This window comes from Mobula birostris, chromosome 9 (genome assembly GCF_030028105.1).
Source record: "Mobula birostris isolate sMobBir1 chromosome 9, sMobBir1.hap1, whole genome shotgun sequence".
Classification (NCBI taxonomy): Eukaryota; Metazoa; Chordata; class Chondrichthyes; order Myliobatiformes; family Myliobatidae; genus Mobula; species Mobula birostris.
The window spans coordinates 47,480,698-47,498,712 of NC_092378.1; the positions used below are offsets into that span (position 1 = coordinate 47,480,698).

The following is an 18,015-nucleotide window of genomic DNA, read 5'->3' on the forward strand; positions in this document are numbered from 1 at the left end:
TCTCTACTGCAGGGGTTCCCAAACTGGGGTCCTTAGACCCCTTGGTTAATGGTAGAGGTCAGGGCATAAAAAAAGATTGGGAACCCCTGCCCTATCATTGTTTTGGGTAGAGAATTGCAAACTTCCCCTTGATTAAGAAGTTTCTTCTTACTCTGTTCAAAATGACAGACCTCCTATTGTGAGACATTGACTCCTGATTCTAGGCAACCTAGCCACATGAGATGTCAAGTCTACATTTGTCCAGTCAAACCTTGTAAGATTTTTTTGTTTCAATGCAATCACCTTTCTTTCTTCTGAACCCTAGGCTCAGTCTGTTTAATCATCCCTCTTAAGATAAACCAGGAATAAATCTGTTAAGAATGTTCCCTGTTGCCTACTGGCCTGTCCTTCAGGTGGAACTTTAGATCAAATCCCTACCTGGTTCTTCAAAGGAGTGCAGAAGATCCCATGACACAAGTTGGAGGAGAGCCATCAAATCCCCAGTGGGAAAACTGGTCTTGGTTTCAGGGAAATCAGACTGAGACACTTCTGTAAAGAGATCATGAGTGGCTAGATACTTGGTGGCCAGTGTGGACTCAAAAGCCTATTCGCATGCTGTATGACTTGCATAGCTCTTTAAGGGATCTTGCTCTGTGCAATTGGCTGTTGTGATTGTTTGCCACTTGTAAGGATGCTCCATGGTTTTTGAGCAGGCAGGCAATAATCTCTTCTTGTATTAATAAAATGCTAGAGTTCAAACTGAAAGTTGAGTTTATAGTCATATGGTCAAGTACATGTATGCACAAATGTGCTTCCTGCAGCAATACAGGCAAATAACATTATATAAGCAGTATTCACAAGGAAAACAAACTAATCATAGAGTATACACAATTTTTCCAAGAAAACACAGTAAGAACAAAAGGAAAGCTTATTTTAATGCAAAGTGATCAAAGTGGCCATAGATTTACTGAACTGTAGTGATTAGGATTGTGCTGGTTGGTTCAAGACCAAACAATTGAAGGGAAGTAGTTGTCCTTGAACCTGGTGATGTGGGATTTCAGACTCCTGTGTCTTCTGTCCCATGGTAGCAGTGAGTAGCTGGCAAGGTCTGGATGGTGGTGACTTGTTCTGAAAGGGACAGGGGAAAAAAGGTGGAGGGGTGGGAATGAATTGTCTATTTGTCTGTTCTGTATTGTTGATCCAAACTCAGAACTGGAAAAGGTTGTAGTGATGGAGGTTACTCCATAGTTTGGTCTAAAATAGAAGGTCTGTGATGGCTTTTTTTCTCCCGACTACCGACAGGTTCCTTGGTCTTGGATAAGAGTTCAGTTCCATCCAGCATTGGTCCTAATGTGCCAACGGGACCAAGCCTGCAGCCCCAGGACAATAACACAGGCAAGGTTCAAGGGCAGATTAACCTGGCCCAGCTCCGCCTGCAGCACATGCAGCAGCAAGCCATGGCTCAGAGAATTCAGCAACGCATGCACCAGATGAGACCCATCTTACCAGGTGCCCAGCAGCCCAGGTCTCAAGGCCCAACCCTGGCTCAGCAACAGCCGCCTCTGTCTCCTAGCAACCAGGTAAGCTACTATAAATAAACATTTTGAACGTTGGAGTCAACTATGATCACCGTTGGCTCATAATTCTGACAAAGATCTTCAGCTTGTAATGCTAGCTGCTTTTCAGAATTAGAGTCATACAGTATCGAAACAGACGTTGCAGCCCAGCAAGCCTGTGCTGACCATCAATCACTCATTTTTACAATAATTCTACATTTTTCCCAACATTCCTCTTTACACTCTCCAGATTCTATTATTAAACTAAATACAGTGCCTATAAAAAGTATTCACCCCCTTGGAAGTTCTCATGTTTTATTGTTTTAAAACATTGAATCACAGTGGATTTAATTTGGCTTTTTTTGGACACTTATCAACAGAAAATGACTTTTTCGCATCAAAGTGAAAACGGATCACTACAAAGTCATCTAAATTAATTACAGATATAAAACACAAAATAATTGATTGCATAAGTATTCATCCCCCTTTAATATGACACACCAAATCATGGCTGGTGCAGCCAATTACTTTTAGAAGTCACATAATTAGTTAAATGGAGATCTGTTTTTGGAGACCTGTGTGCAGTCAATGTGTTTCAACTGATTGTGGTAAAAATACTCCTGTATCTGGAAGTTCCTACTGCTGGTGAGTCAGTATCTTGGCAAAAAATACACTATGAAGACACAAGAACATTCCAAGCAACTCTCAAAAAAGGTATTGAAAAGCACAAGTCAGGAGATGGATACAAGAAAATTTCCAAGTCACTGAATATCCCATGGATTACAGTGAAGTCAATCATCATGAAAAGGAAAGAAAATTGCACAGCTGTAAATCTGCCTAGGGCAGGCCGTCCTCAAAAATGGAGTCACCGTGCAAGAAGGGGAATAGTAAGGGAGACCAAAAGACCTATGACAACTCAGGAGCAGTTGCAAGCTTCAGTGTCTGAGATAGGAGAGACTGCGCATACAACAACTTTTGTCCAGGTGCTTTACCAGTTGCAGCTTTATAGGAGAGTGGCATAGAGAAAGCCACTGTTGTAAAAAAAAAAACTCATGAAATCTCATATAGAGTTTGCCAGAAGGCATGTGGGAAACTCTGAAGTCAGCTGGAAGAAGGTTCTATGGTCTGATGAAACCAAAATTGAGCTTTTTGGCCATCAGTCTAAACGTTATGTTTGGCAAAAACCGAACACCGAGTATAATCAAAAACACAACGTCCCTACCATGAAGCACGGTGGTGGCTACATCATGCTGTGGGGATGCTTCACTGCAGCAGGCCCTGGAAGGCTTGTGAAGGTAGAGGGTAAAATGAATGCAGCACAATACAGGGAAATCCTGGAGGAAAACCTGATACAGTCTGCAAGAGAACTGTTACTTGGGAGAAGATTTGTTTTTCAGCAAGACAATGACCCCAAGCATGTAGCTAAAGCTACACAGGAATGGCTAAAAAACAAAGGTAATGTCCTGGAGTGGCCAAGTCAGAGTCTGTACTCAATCCAATTGAGAATTTGTGGCTGGATTTGAAAAGGGCTGTTCACTCATGATCCCCATGCAATCTGACAGAGCTTGAGCAGTTTTGTAAAGAAGAATGGGGAGAAATTGCAATGTCCAGGTGTGCAAAGCTGATAGAGACCTATCCACACAGACTCAAGGCTGTAATTGCTGCCAAAGGTGCATCTACTAAATACTGACTTGAAGGGGGTTGAGTAATTATGCAATCAAATTTTTTGTTTAATAATTGTAACAAGTTTACACCAATTTGTAGATATTTGTTTTCACTTTGATACAAAAGAGTCTTTTCTGTTGATGAGTGTTTAAAAAGCCAAATTCAATTCAATGGAATTCAATGTTGTAAGATAACAAAACATGAAAACTTCCAAGGGGTGGGGTAAATACTTTTTATAGACACTGTACTAGAGGAAATTTACAGTGGCCAACTAACATGCATTTACATAAAGGAGAGTATGGTTAGTAACCCATACAGTCATAAGGAGAGCATGCAAATTCTGTGCAGCCTACACTGGAGTTCAGGATTGAACCTGGGTCGCTGGATCTATGAGGCAGGAGCACTACCATATGCACTACTGCATTGCTTCAGGTATTGCCCAACTAATTTCCAGCTAGCATGTGCCATTTTCATTTGCTGTAACAAAAATGGAGATGGGACAGTTTATCTTCCTGTAATAGTGATGGTCCTCCAGCAGGTATTGCTTGTGAAACCTCTACTCAACTGCCAGATGCATACATATTGGCAATGCTTAACTTTTAAGGAGCAAGTCCGAAAAAGTTCTGAATCCTGAAATTTTGGCTTGGATGATGGATATTGTTGGATGTACATAAGTGTTTTTTTCCCAATCAGAACTTGCAATGATTTGTCTGCAAATACAATTGGTAGTTTTAACTGAAGTGGAAGAAGGCTTTCAAGAATAAGAGACGTTTCCCAGTTAGAACATAGAAATCTACAGCACATTACAGATCCCTTGGCCTACAATATTGTGCTGACCATGTAACCTACTCTTGAAACTACCTAGGATTACCCTACCACATAGCCCTCTATTTTTCTAAGCTCCATGTACCTATCTGAGAGTCTCTTAAAATACTCTATTGTATCTACCTCCACCACTGTTGCCGACAGTGCATTCCGCAAACCCACCACTCTCTGTGTGAAAAACTTAGCCCTGACATCCCTTCTGTACCTACTTCTGAGCACCTTAAAACTATGCCCCCTTGTGTTACCCATTTCTGCCCTGGGGGAAAGCCTCTGGCTATCCACACAATCAATGCCTCCCATCATCTTATACACCTCTATCAGGTCACCTCTCATCTTCTGTTGCTCCGAGGAGAAAGGGCCAAGTTCACTCAACCTATTCTCATAAGGCATGCTCCCCAATCCAGGCAACATCCTGGTAAATCTTCTCTGCACCCTTTCGATTGTTTAGTTGGACAGAGACTGATGTTCTATGTGGTGTGTTGGCTTCCTGCCCTCTAGAATATGATTCAGATCCACACCAGATTAAGAGGATAAAGTCTGTCATGTGTGTTACAGGAACTGAGTCTTCCTGTGGGTCAGATGGTGATGTGGGCACAGATCTTTGATATTCTGAAGCCCCTTGTTTATACCAGTTGTCAAGCTTGCTCAGACATCACTGTCTGGTTCGGTGCAGCATCCTCTCGCAATATACGAAAACGACAGTGAGCTGTCAGGTCAGTAGAAAAAGTCATTGGCTGGAGTCTACCATCACTGCGGGACTTGTATGCCTCCAGGACAACAAAGTGGGCAGGAAAAATCAAAGAAGATACAAGCCACCTATCAAACCTCCCTTTTTCAAAAGCTCCTCATTGGAAAGTGACATAAGGCTATTAAAACAGAAACCTCATTCCATTTTAGAAGTTTTTTCCTCAAGGGAATTACCATTCTGTTTAGCTACCCCATCCCCTCTATCTATTACCTCAGTCCTGGCACTGCACTGTAAACACTTTAAACCACTTTTTATAATGCTGTTTATGTTGTAAATACATGCTGGTATTTATGCACATTTTGCATCATATCTGTATTTTAATATCTAATATATTTTTGTGTGATCCTTTGTAATTGTTGAATGTTGTTGCACCATAACAAATTCCTAATACATGTAAAATGTATATGGTGGATAAAATGAGCCTTGATCCTTTGGAAGCCCAATGCTTAGTGATGTGCTGTGTTGCAAAAAAAAATCCCTAATCCTATCCATGGCAGGGGTGCCCCTAGAGTGAAGGGACTCAGGATAGGATGGATGGTTAAAAAAAAACAAAGATAGTGTGCAGTCAGACTTGTCAGGAAGGGCAGCCAGATGATAGGACAAAATTGCAGCCAGCAGGTAAATACCAGTGCTTTAGGACTACAGAATCAAAACGGGTAGCAAATACAGTGCTCAAAATGTGACATCTCTGTGCACGGATTATAAAATACAAGGTGGATGATCTCGTTGCACTATTACAGATTGTCAGGTATGATCTTGTGGCCATCACTGGATCATGGCTGAAAGATGGTTGGAGATTGAAGCTGAATGTCTAAGGTTACATGTTGTATCAGAGGGATAGGAAGGGAGGCAGAAGAGGTGGTGTGGCTCTGCTGGTAAAGAATGGCATCAAATGAGTAGAAAGATGTGACAGAGGATTGGAAGATGATGAATCCTTGTGGGTTGTAGTTTCTTAACTCAAGGGTAAAAGGACCCTGATGGCAGGTAAACAGAACTCCCAACAGTGGCTGGGATGTGGACAACAGATTACAAAAGAAACTAGAAAAGGCATGACAATGATTTGTTAGTGATGGGAGATTTCAACATGCAGGCCGATTGGGAAGTCTAATGGATCTCAAGAGAGTGTGTTTGTTGAATGCCTACAAGATGGCTTTTTAGAGCAGTTTGTCACTGAGCCTACTAGGGAATCAGCTATACTGGATTGGGTTTTATGTAATGAACCGGAGGTGATTAGGGAGTAAGAGGCAGTGATCACAGTAAGATTGATTTCAACTTGAAATTTGATAGGGAGAAAGTAAAGTCTGACGTAACAGTATTTCAGTGGAGTAAAGCCAATTACAATGGTATGGGAGAGGAGTTGGCCCAAGTAAATTGAAAGGAGATGCTGGCGGAGATGACAGCAGAGCAGCAATGGCATGAGTTTCTGGGAAAAATGAGGAAGTTGCAGGATTGGTATATTCCCAAAATGAAGAAATACTCAAATGGCAAAATAGTACAGCCGTGGCTGACAAGGGAGGTCAAAACTAATGTAAAAGCAAGGCATACAACAAAGCAAAAATTAGTGGGAAGATAGAGGATTGGGAAGCTTTTAAAAGCCCACGGACAGCAACTAAATGTATCATTAGAAGGAAAAAGATGAAGTATGAAAGCAAGCTAGCAAACAATATAAGTGGATAGTAAAAGCTTTTTCAAGTATGTAAAAAAAAGAGAAATGAGAGTAGATATAGGACCGCTAGAAAATGAGGCTGGAGAAATAATAACAGGAGACAAGAAGATGGCAGATGAACTAAATAAGTATTTTGCATCAGTCTTCACTGTGGAAGACACTAGCAGTGTGAGGGAAGAGAAGTGAGTGCAGTTACTATTACAAGGGAGAAAATGCTCAAAAAGTTGGAAGACCTAAGGGTATATAAGTCACCCGAACTAAATGAACTGCACCCAGGGTTCTGAAAGAGATAGGGATAGAGATTATGGAGGCATTAGTAATGATCTTTCAAAAATCATTAGACTCTGGCATGGTACGAGAGGATTGGAAAATTGCGAATATCACTCCACTCTTTAAGAAAGGAGGAAGGCAGCAGGAAGGAAATTATAGACCAGTTAGCCTGACCTCAGTGGTTAGGAAGATGTTGGAGTCAGTTGTTAAGGATGAGGTTATGGAGTACTTGGTGACACAGGACAAGATAGGATAAAGATTGTAATTCTTTGAGGAGTATACAAGTAGGATAGATAAAGGGAATGCAGTGGATGTTGTATATTTGGACTTTCAGAAGGCCTTTGACAAGGTGCCACACATGAGGCTGCTTACTAAGTTAAGAGCCCATTGTATTACAGCAAAGTTACTGGCATAGTTAGAGCATTGGCTGATTGGTGGGAGACAGTGAGTGGGAATAAAAGGATCATTTTCTGGTTGGCTGCCAGTGACAAGTGGTATTCCACTGTGGTCGGTGTTGGGACCACTTCTTTTTATGCTGTATATCAATGATTTAGATGATGGAATAAATACCTTTGTTGCCAAGTTTGTGGATGATACGAAGGTTAGTGGAGGGGCAGGTAGTGTTGAGGAAAAAGGTAGGCTGCAGAAGGACTTAGACAGATTAGGAGAATGTGCAGGAAAGTGGCAAACGAAATACAATGTTCAAAAATGCAGGTTGAGTTGGTGGTGAGGAAGTCAAATGAAATGTTAGCATTCATTTCAAGAGGTCTTGAATACAAGAGCAGGGTTGTGATGCTGAGGCTCTATAAGGCACCAATAAGGCCTCATCTTGAGTATTTTGAACAGTTTTGGGCTCCTTGTCTAACAAATGATGGCTGGCATTGGAGAAGGTTCAGAGGAGGTTCACAAGGATAATTCTGGGAATGAAAGGGTTATTATATGAAGAATGTTTGATGGCTCTGGGTCTATACTCACTGGAATTTAGAAGGATGAGGGGGATCTCACTGAAACCTTTCAAATGTGGAAAGGATGTTACCTATGTTGGAGGAGGCTGGGACAAGAGGGCACCAACTCAGGATAGCAGGGCGTCCACTTAAAACAGAGATGCAGCAAAACTTCTGTAGCCAGAGGGTGGTGAATTTGTGGAATTTGTTGCCACAGGCAGCTGTGGAGGTCCAGTGATTGGGCTGTATTTAAGGTAGAGATTGATAGGTTCTTGATTGGAAATGGCATCAAAGGTTACGCGGAGAAGGCCAGGGAGTGGGACTGGGGCGGGTGGGGGGGGGGGAAGATCAGCCACAATTGAGTGGTAGAGCAGACTCAATGGGCCAAATGGCCTAATTCTGCTCCTATGTCTTATGGTCTTAATGGAGAATGGAGAAAATTTTAATCAGTAGCAGACTAGGCGATTCAGTGGTGAACTTTCTGTGCTTGGTCCATAAATAAATTGGATCAAAACACTACTGCCTATTGTTCACACCTGTCTACTTCTGTTTTGTCTAGCACAAATACAGCATTCCATTGACCTAATTCAGTCAGGCTCGATGGCTCCCTGATACTCATTAAGGGCAATCTATGGAGCAGAAGTTGTATGTGCCCAGGTCTGCACCCTACTGGGTGATGTAAAGAGATCACTGCCCATACCGAGGAGAACATATCCTGGCATTGCTCAACCAGCATGAATATATGATGAATATTTTGTGAATTATTGAGACGAGAGACATTCATGCCTGAGAATGGGAAATATTTTCTCTTTGCCCAACAGTATGTGGCATTTTCTAAGGCACTGGTTGGCACATGTGGTTCAGCTCCATATCACAGCTTGTCCAGACTTTACTGAGAATGAGCAGGAGATCCAGGAGCTAATTAGTTGCAAAGGCTTTCCAATTGGAAGCTCCATCGAGCTGAAAGGAGAAAAGAAACAACCCAACAACTTCTTGAAGGTCAAGGTCCAACAATCATTGTCTTGTGACCAAAACTGCTGATGGTGTGTGGAAAGAGCACAGGAGATCTGTTTTTCACTAAAACCACAATATACAATCGTTCTTCAGCACTGCCAAAACCACTTATAACCAAAACAACCCCAGATCTCATCCCAGTGGGAGCCAGCACAGAGGAGAGCTTATTAAGGCCAGAGAAGCCGTCAGCACTTACTCAAAAAAACACTTTGAGAAACTTTCCAGTGGAAACTCTGGGCTTGATCCATGATTGTATTCCACAGCACACCATGCCCTTCAGTTTAGCTGCCACCCAGATCAACTAGAGTTGAAATTGTCATTTATCAAGCGAAAAGTCAAGGCCTTGGAAGCACACAGTATCCCTGCTGAAACTTGATGGCTTGTTGGCAAAGCATAATTTCCTATGTGTACAAAGAATGGACATGCTGAAATTGTGACTGTGTTCAAGAAAGAGATACAGAGAGGTCTTCCAGCTCTCTGTCACCTGCCAGATCCTCCTCCACAGCCACCTGCCACTGATTACAGAGCTGCTGTGTGGATTCTATACGTCTGGAGAACATGATCTTCACAGTGTGGCAACTCCAAGCAAAAATACAGGAACCAGCGTCGATCCCCCTACACAATCCTTTTTGAAATTACAAGAACCTTTAAATATGTCACCCAGATGAGACTTTGGCTGCCCTGAGTAAATCGTCTCCATTCTATATTTGCTACCTGATGACGGAAGCTGGGATTCCCATAGTTCCTGCACAGATCCAATCAGAATCAGGTTTACTATAACTGACATATGTCATGACATTTGTTGTTTTATGTCAGCAAATCATAAAAGTTTTAAAAATAAAATTGGGCAGAAGACAAATAAGGAGGTAGTGTTCATGGACCATTCAGAAATGTAGTGGAGCGGAAGAAGGTGTTCTTAAAACATCAAGTGTGGCCCCTCAGACTCTCGTACTTTTTCTCGGATGGTTATTAAGCAAAGATGGTGAGGGTTCTTAACGATGGATGCCGTTCTCTTGAGATTCAGCCTCATGAAGATGTCCTCTATCGTGGGGAGGATTGTGCCTATGATGGAGCTCGCTGAGTGAACAACACTCTGGAACGTCTTTCAGTTCTGTGCGTTGGAGCCTCCATACCTGGCCATGATGCACAGTCAGAATGCTCTCCGTGGGCACATCTGTCGAAACTTGTAGCGGTCTTTGGTGACATACTAAATATCTTCACACTCTAAATGAAGTAAAGCAGCTGGCATGCCTTCTTTGCGTCTTCTCATTGTTAACATCAGGAGGTACAGAAGCCTGAAGGCTCACGTTCAGTGATTCAGGAACAGCTCCTTCTCTTCTGTCATCTGATTTCTAAATGGACATTGAAGCCATGAACTTTTTATTTAAAAAAAAAAAAAAAAAAATTTGTTTTTGCACTACTGATTTAATTTAACTATTTAGTATACATACAGTTACTCTAATTCAGTTTTCCCCTGTATTATCATGTATTGCAATGTACATTAAAAAAATTTCATGATATATGCCAATGATATTAAACTTGATTCTGATTTCATCAATGCATTGGACCCAAGATGGACCCAGGAATTTGGAGCTGCTTATTTTTTCTACCACCTACCCCTTAATGCGAACTGGTGCGTGTTCTCCCAACTTGTCATTCCTGAAGTTCATAATCAGTTTCTTGGTCTCCTTAACAATGAGTTTGAGGTGGTTGTTGCAACACCTTTCCCATTGCACCTCTCTCTCCTCAATCACTGCAGTGTGGGATCTCACATTCACAAGTACCTTGCTACAGTGGAATGAATCTACTGGATAAATGGGTATGGGAATCTATTTCAGGTCGGAACGCTCCACAATCAACATAATCTTTTCCCTTCGACAGCTACAAGAGAAATGCAGAGAGCAAAGACAACCACTCTCCGTCGCTTTCATTGACCTTATGAAGGCTTTCGACCTTGTGAGCAGAGACGGCCTGTTCAAAATCCTCGCCAGGATTGGTTGTCCCCCGAGGCTCCACAGGATAGTTCAGTCATTCCACACAGACATGAAGGGCGTCGTTCAGTTTGATGGCTCTTTTTCGGAGGCCTTCCACATCCGCAGCGGTATGAAACAGGGCTGTGTGCTTGCCCCCACCTTGTTTGGCATCTTCTTCGCAGTCATGCTGAAACACGCCTTTGGAACATCAACTGATGGTGTCTACCTCCACACCAGATCGGACGGGAGGCTGTTCAGTCTGTCCCGGCTGAGGGCAAAAACCAAGGCTCGTGAAGTACTCATCAGGGACATGTTGTTTGCAGACGATGCAGCACTGGCAACACACTCTGAAGAGCAACTGCAATGCCTCATGGACAGCTTCTCAAGAGCCTGCCAGGACTTCAGCTTGACCATCAGCCTGAAGAAAACCAATGGTTGGGCCAAGGCGTTGAGCACCCCCCCACCATTACCATCAAAAACTACAAGCTGGAAATAGTTCACGAGTTTACATACCTTGGCTCCACCATCACGGACAGCCTCTCCCTAGACCCCGAGATCAATAGACGGATCAGACAAGCAGCCTCAACATTCGCCAGGCTGACAAAGAGCGTCTGGGAGAACAGAAAGCTGACGACGCACACCAAAGTTGCAGTCTACAGGACCTGCGTCCTCAGCACACTGCTTTACGGCAGCGAGACCTGGAGCCTCTACTACAGACAAGAGCGGTGTCTCAACGACTTCCACCTTCGCAGCCTGAGACGCATCCTGGACATCACGTGGACCGACCGAGTCACCAACAATGAGGTCCTGGCCCACGCCTAGATACCCAGCTTCTTCACCCTGCTCCAACAACGCCATCTCTGCTGGCTGGGCCAGGTACACCGCATGACAGACAGGAGGATCCCGAGAGACCTGCTGTACAGGGAACTGGCTTCCGGCAAGAGAGCACAAGGGCGGCCCCATCTTCTTTTCAAAGATGTTTGCAAGAGAGACATGAAGTCACTGAAAATGAACGTCGAGAGGTGGGAGGACATCGCAAGCGATCGCTCTCACTGGAAGCTGGAACTACGCAGAGGTCTAAAAAGAGGAGAAGAGAAGCTGAGGCTTGCTGCTGAAGAAAAGCACACTCGTTGGAAAAACAGCAACAAGACGACACTGGAGGACAGTGCCTTCAAGTGCAGTCGATGCAGCCGAGACTGTCACTCCTGTGTGGGACTCTATAGCCACAACAGACGCTGCTCTAACACAGACTGAAGCAAGACTTTCCAGGCGCAGATCCATGGTCTTGCGAGACTAACGGATGCCACCACAATCACTCCAACTCTGTCATCGAGGTGCAGCATGAAGACAGCAGCATATGCAGAAGACAAACTCCGAGTCATCATTTTTATTTGTTCACCGAAGCACAGGAGAATGAGCTGGACATGAGCCATCTTCAAAACAAAAGCTTTCCACCAACTTGCCCTTGCTGCACAATGCCTCCTGTCCAAAAATAAAGTTATACCACAGTACCGAGGAAGAAGTTCACATAGAAGTGGAGGGATGGGTTAGTAAATTTGCCGATGACACAAAGGTTGGAGGTGTTGTGGATAGTGTGGAGGGCTTTCAAAGGTTACAGTGGGACATCAATAGGATGCAAAACTGGGCTGAGAAGTTGCAGATGGAGTTCAACCTAGATAAATGTGAGGTGGTTCATTTTGGTAGGTCAAATATGATGGCTGAATATAGTATTAATGGTAAGACTCTTGGCAGTGTGGAGGATCAGAGGGATCTTGGGGTCCGAGTCGATAGGACACTCAAAGCTGCTGCACAGGTTGACTCTGTAGTTAAGGAGGCATATGGTGCATTGGCCTTCATCAATCGTTGGATTGAGTTTAGGAACCAAGAGGTAATGTTGCAGCTATATAGGACCCTGGTCAGACCCCACTTGAAGTACTGTGCTCTGTTCTGGTTGCCTCACTACAGGAAGGATGTGGAAACTATAGAAAGGGTGCAGAGGAGATTTACAAGGATATTGCCTGGATTTGGGAGTATGCCTTATGAGAATAGGTTGAGTGAACTTGGCCTTTTTTCCTTGGAGTGACGGAGGATGAGAGGTGACCTGTTGGAGGTGTATAAGATGATGAGAGGTACTGATTATGTGGATAGTCAGAGGCTTTTTCCCAGGGCTGAAATGACTAGCATGAGAGGGCACAGGTTTAAGGTGCTTGGAAGTAGGTACAGAGGAGATGTCAGGGGTAAGTTTTTTTTTACACAGAGAGTGGTGAGTGCATGGAATGAGCTGCCGGCGATGGTGGAGAAGGCAGATATGATAGGGTCTTTTAAGAGGCTCCTGGGCAGGTACATGGAGCTCCAAAAAATAGAGGGCTATGGGTAACCTGGGTAACTTCTAAGGTAAGGGTATGTTTGGTACAGTTTTGTGGGTCGAAGGGCCTATACTGTGCTGTAGGTTTTCTATTTTTCTGTGTTTTCTATATTGCGAACAATTCTCTGAATAAGGGTAGGTATCCATGATAGGTTTCACCAATGCCTCCCTGAACTTTCCAGAGAAATGCCACCTCATAGACTACTGTATGGAAACAGGCTAATCATCCACCTCTATCCATGCAGAACAGTGGTTACTAATCCATATCAATCTTCTACCACCTGGTCCAGAGATTTCTGCCTCTGGCAAATTGTCTAATCAATTGGTAAGACAAGTGAATCAGGTTCAGTGTCCTTTCCCAAGCAGGAAGCTCTGGTTCTACAGAGTTGACTCTAATACCCGAGGTCTTACTCCGGAAATGGACTCTGTTGAGAGTTTACTCACCATATACATTTCCATGCATTGGGAATTTACTGTGGTGTGTTAGTGCTACACGCGAAAAGAAATGACAATATCCACCAATTGTAAAGAGTAAAGAATTATATAAATCTAATGTTAGAAGTATGAATATGGAGTAAAATGTGCAAAAATATGTAAATACCAATATGAGGAAAAGATACAATTTGTACGCAAAGACTCTGAAGGGCATGTTACAACTTCAGCGATTTACGAGAATCCTTGGCTCAAGATTGTTTAAAGTGAATTTGGGAAGGTACTGTGAGCCTTGAGTTTCTTCTGGAAAGCTGAACATAAGCAATAGAGGAAATCCCATCACAAAGATACTAATCACCATTCTGGCCAACAGGTATTTCCATTCCACCCCTGGTGGGGTTTGCAGGTTCCATGGTGGCCTTATCAGCCACCTCAGAAAGGGAAGCAAGTTGTCCTTATTCCTGAAGAACCTCATCAGGGAACAAGCACAGCCTTTTGCCACTTTGTTCGCTGGCCATTGTGTGACTTTTTGAAATGGTGCAGCCGTTCTAGGACTGATGTACACAGTCTCCAGGAAACATCTTCTGATGTTGTGGGTCCGTATTGAATAGTACAGGTGGTTCTGCTATAATATATTTCTCTAATGTTAATTGATTGTAATGTGATTGATAGATCAGTGAACATTTTGCATTAAGTACATTGGTTATGGTGTGACCGCGATTGAGGAAACCTGTCTAAGTATGTGCTTTGAAGGCAACCACAGCCTATTCTATAACAGTTTTCTTGGGAATGTTAACTAATCATGTTATAGCAAAACTACTTGTACCTTTATTTAGGCCATCTGGAAGGAGATCATATTGATGGACTTGTGCCTCTGATCCGAGGAGGTGTGAAAGCTGCCTGGGTTGATGAATGGCCCAGTAGCATGATAGTTATAGAACACTATTACAGGTAGAATTACCAGTTACGTGGGTTCAATTCCCACCACTCTCTGTAAGGAGAGATGTGACGTAACTCTCTGTGAGGTTAGAAACTAAATCAGATGCATGTCAGCTCTGGTAGGGTTTGGAGGCCATTACTTACAAAACAAAACCTAACATCCGGAATAGCTGTGATGCGTCACTCCCAGAAGAGCTCAGTGCCTTTTATGTACGCTTTGAAAGGGAGAATTTACACCTGTGCAAATTCCTGCAGCATCTGGTGATTCTAGGGTCTCTGTCTTGGAGGCCGACTTCAGAATATCTTTCAAGAGGGTGAACCCTCACAGGGCACAAGGCCCTGATGGTGTACCTGCTAGTGCTCTGAATATCCGTGCTTTGAGAAGTTGGTTATGACTAGAACTAACTCTTGCCTAAGCAAGGACCTGGACCTACTGGAATTTGCCTATCGCCACAGTAGGTCAATAATGGAAGCAATCTCACTGGCTCTTCTCTCAGCCTTGGATCTCCTGGACAATGGTAATACTTGAGTCTGGCTGCTGTTTATTGGCTTTTCACCAGGATACCACAGTTTGTGTGGATCAGAAATAACATCTCCTTGCCGACAATCAAGGACGCTGCTCACTGCTCTATTCTCTGCACCCACAATTGTGTGGATAGGCATAGCTCAATGGCATCTCTTAGTTTGACGACAATACAACTATTTGTAGAATTTCAGTGGTGACAAGGAGGAGCACAGGGTCAGCTGGTGTCGCAGCAATGACCTTGCATTCAACGTCAGTATGACCAAGGAATTGATTGCGGAAGGGGAGGTCGAGGGAGCCCACACTAGTTCTCATTGAGGGATCAGAAGTGGAAAGGGTGAACAGTTTCAAGTTCCTGGGTGTCAGCGTCTCTGAAGATCTATCCTTGGCCCAGCGTATTGATGCAATTACTAAGAAGGCACAACAGTGACTGTATTTCATTAGGAGTTTGAGGAGAATTGGTATGTCACCAAAGACACGCAAATTTCTAAGGATGTACCGTGAAGAGCGTTCTATCTGGTTGCATCACCATCTGGTATGGAGGGGTCACTGTACAAGATTGGAAGAGGCTGCAGAAAGTTGTAAACTCAGTCAACTCCATCATGGGCACCAGCCTCCCCAGCATCCAGGATATTTTCAAAAGGTGATGCCTCAAAAAGGACTCCTCCATCATTAAGGACCCCCAGCACCCAGGACATGCCCTCTTCTCATTGCTACCATCAAGGAGGAGGCTTAGTAGCCTGAAGGCACACTCAATGTTTCAGGCATAAACAAGAGAAAATCTGAAGATGCTGGAAATCCATGCAACACACACAAAATGCTGGAGAAACTCAGCAGGCCAGGCAGCATCTATAGAACAGAGTACAGTTGACTTTTCGAACCGAAACCCTTCAGGACTGGAGAAAAAAAGCTGAGGAATAGATTTGCCTGCCCATTGCCTCCCTCTGGTGCTCCTCCCCCCTTTTCTTTCTTCGATGATCTTCTGTCTCTTTCAATCACCAATCGACTTCCCAGCTCTTTACTTCATCCCTTCCCCTTCAGGTTTCACCTGTCACCTGGTGGTTAAAATCTACTCCTCAGCTTTTTTTCTCCAGGCCTGCCAAAGGGTTTCGGCCCAAGACGTCGACTTTACTCTCTCCATAGATGCTGCCTGGCCTGCTGAGTTCCTCCAGCGTTTTGTGTGTGTTGCTCAGTGTTTCAGGAACAGCTTCTTCCTCTCACTGTCAGATTTCTGAATGGCCAATGAATACTTGAACACTGCCTCAGTATTTTTCCCTCTCTTTTTGCTCTACTTATTTAATTTCTTATTATATACTTATTGTTATGTGTTGCAATGTGCTGCCACGAAAAAACAAATTTCACGACCAAGGCCAATGCTATTAAACCTGATTCTGATAAGGAATCTGTACATTCTTTCTGTGACTGTGTGGGTTTCCTGCCATGTTCCAAAAGACACAGATGGGTTAGTAGGTTAATTGGTTACATGGGTGTAATTGAGATGCACAGGAAAGTTGGGCTGGAACAGCCTGTAACTGAGCTGATTCTCTACTTAAATAATAAAAAAAAAACATTGTAGCCAGTGTGCACTATTTACAAACAGAATCTTACAGTACAGAGGGAGGCCATTCATCCTATCAAAAGGGCTGAATGATTTGCCCATGCTATTATTTCTCTAGAGTTCGGCAATATTCCTCCTTTTTAGGCAAATATGGTGCCGTTTTGCAGGCCACTATTGGTTCTCTATTTCCAGCAATCTGGCAGGTAGAGCCTCTCTAATCTTGGCAACAAGTGATGTTCTCATCTTCACACCAATTACTGGCCATCCCTTCTTGAGGGCAATTAGGGATGAGGCCTTCCATTGGTCAGGGTTGACTGTGGATGCTGTGTCCTACCTGTTCTCGTTGTCACCCTCAGACAAATTGTAAGCCAGGACAGTACGATATAGAGGGAAGCTGTTGCCCGTGCAGCAGCCTCTTCCTCTCCACGGGGCTGATGAATCCAAAGGAACGGCAGAGGCTGTATCAGCTGTCATCAGCTGTGTCACAGGAGTTTCCAGTCATAGTTGAACTCAACGTCGGACTGCCTTCAGGACTCCAGCTCTGGATTTTTCCCCTGTGTTTAATCCTGAACCTTTGTCATGAGTGGGTACAACTGTATTGCCACGGAAGTTTGAAATCAGAAGTTTCCTTTCTAGATGAGATGCCAGCCACGGCTGGTGAGCCCCATCTGCTCGGAGTGTCTGGTTTTAAGGCACCAGTAATCCACCTTTGCCCTTCTGTCATGCAGAAATGGTTCCACCAGGCTTAGTAGCTAACCCATATGTGAAGGCCGGGAGTCGGTTGTCAGTCTATTTGAGACATATGCCATTGGGAACATTTAATAGGTAGTGGGAATTTACCTGATGATAACCAGCAGTGCCCACATCCTGAAAAATCAGTGAGTGGTAAGTTTACAGGAGCTCCCTTGGTTATCATCCTGCTAGATTGGAATTGGCTCATTTTTCTGAAACTCTACATGATGCCACTGAAATAGGTTCTATCACAGGCAGTGAACAAGGTTATCAAAAATTACAGATGTTTGTAGCTCAGCTTGAGAAATGACATTCAGCCCAGATGAGTGTGAAGTGATGCATTTTGGGAAGCAAAACCAGGGTGGGTCTTTTGCAGTGAACATTCGGTCCTGGGGTGTATTATAGAACAGGGGGACCTTAGAAATCCAAGTACGTAGTTCCCTGAAAGTGGCATCATATGTAGTTGGGGTGGTGAAGAAGGTATCTGGCATGCTGGCCTTCGTCAGTCAAGGGAATGAGTATAAAATTTGGGACGTCATGTTGCAGTTGTACAAGACATTGATGTGGCCTCACCTGGAGCGTGGTGTAGAGCTTTGGTTACCCTGTTATGGGAAAGATGCTAGTAAGCTGGAAAGAGTGCAAAGAATACTTATGAAAATGCTGTCAAGTCTTGAGGGCCTGAGCTATAGGGAGAAGTTTGGCGCGCTTGGACTTTATTCCTTATTGGAAACTGAGTGATGTCATTACAGAGTTGTAGAAAATAATGAGAAGGTAAGTGTAGATGGCTTTTTTCCCAGGGAAAGGGAATCAAAAGGTGGGCATAGGT

At 43.7% G+C, this 18,015-nt stretch overlaps 1 protein-coding gene across 2 annotated transcripts in view; it reads left to right on the forward strand.

The window, feature by feature from the left end:
• The window catches only part of LOC140202739 (transcription intermediary factor 1-alpha-like), a 163,333-nt gene that overhangs the window by 125,486 nt on the left and 19,832 nt on the right, over window positions 1-18,015 (forward strand). For both annotated transcript variants that reach the window (XM_072268000.1, XM_072267998.1), the window contains exon 9: window positions 1,282-1,559. In XM_072268000.1, the coding sequence (XP_072124101.1) occupies window positions 1,282-1,559 (278 nt within the window). The remainder of the gene's footprint in view (window positions 1-1,281; window positions 1,560-18,015) is intronic.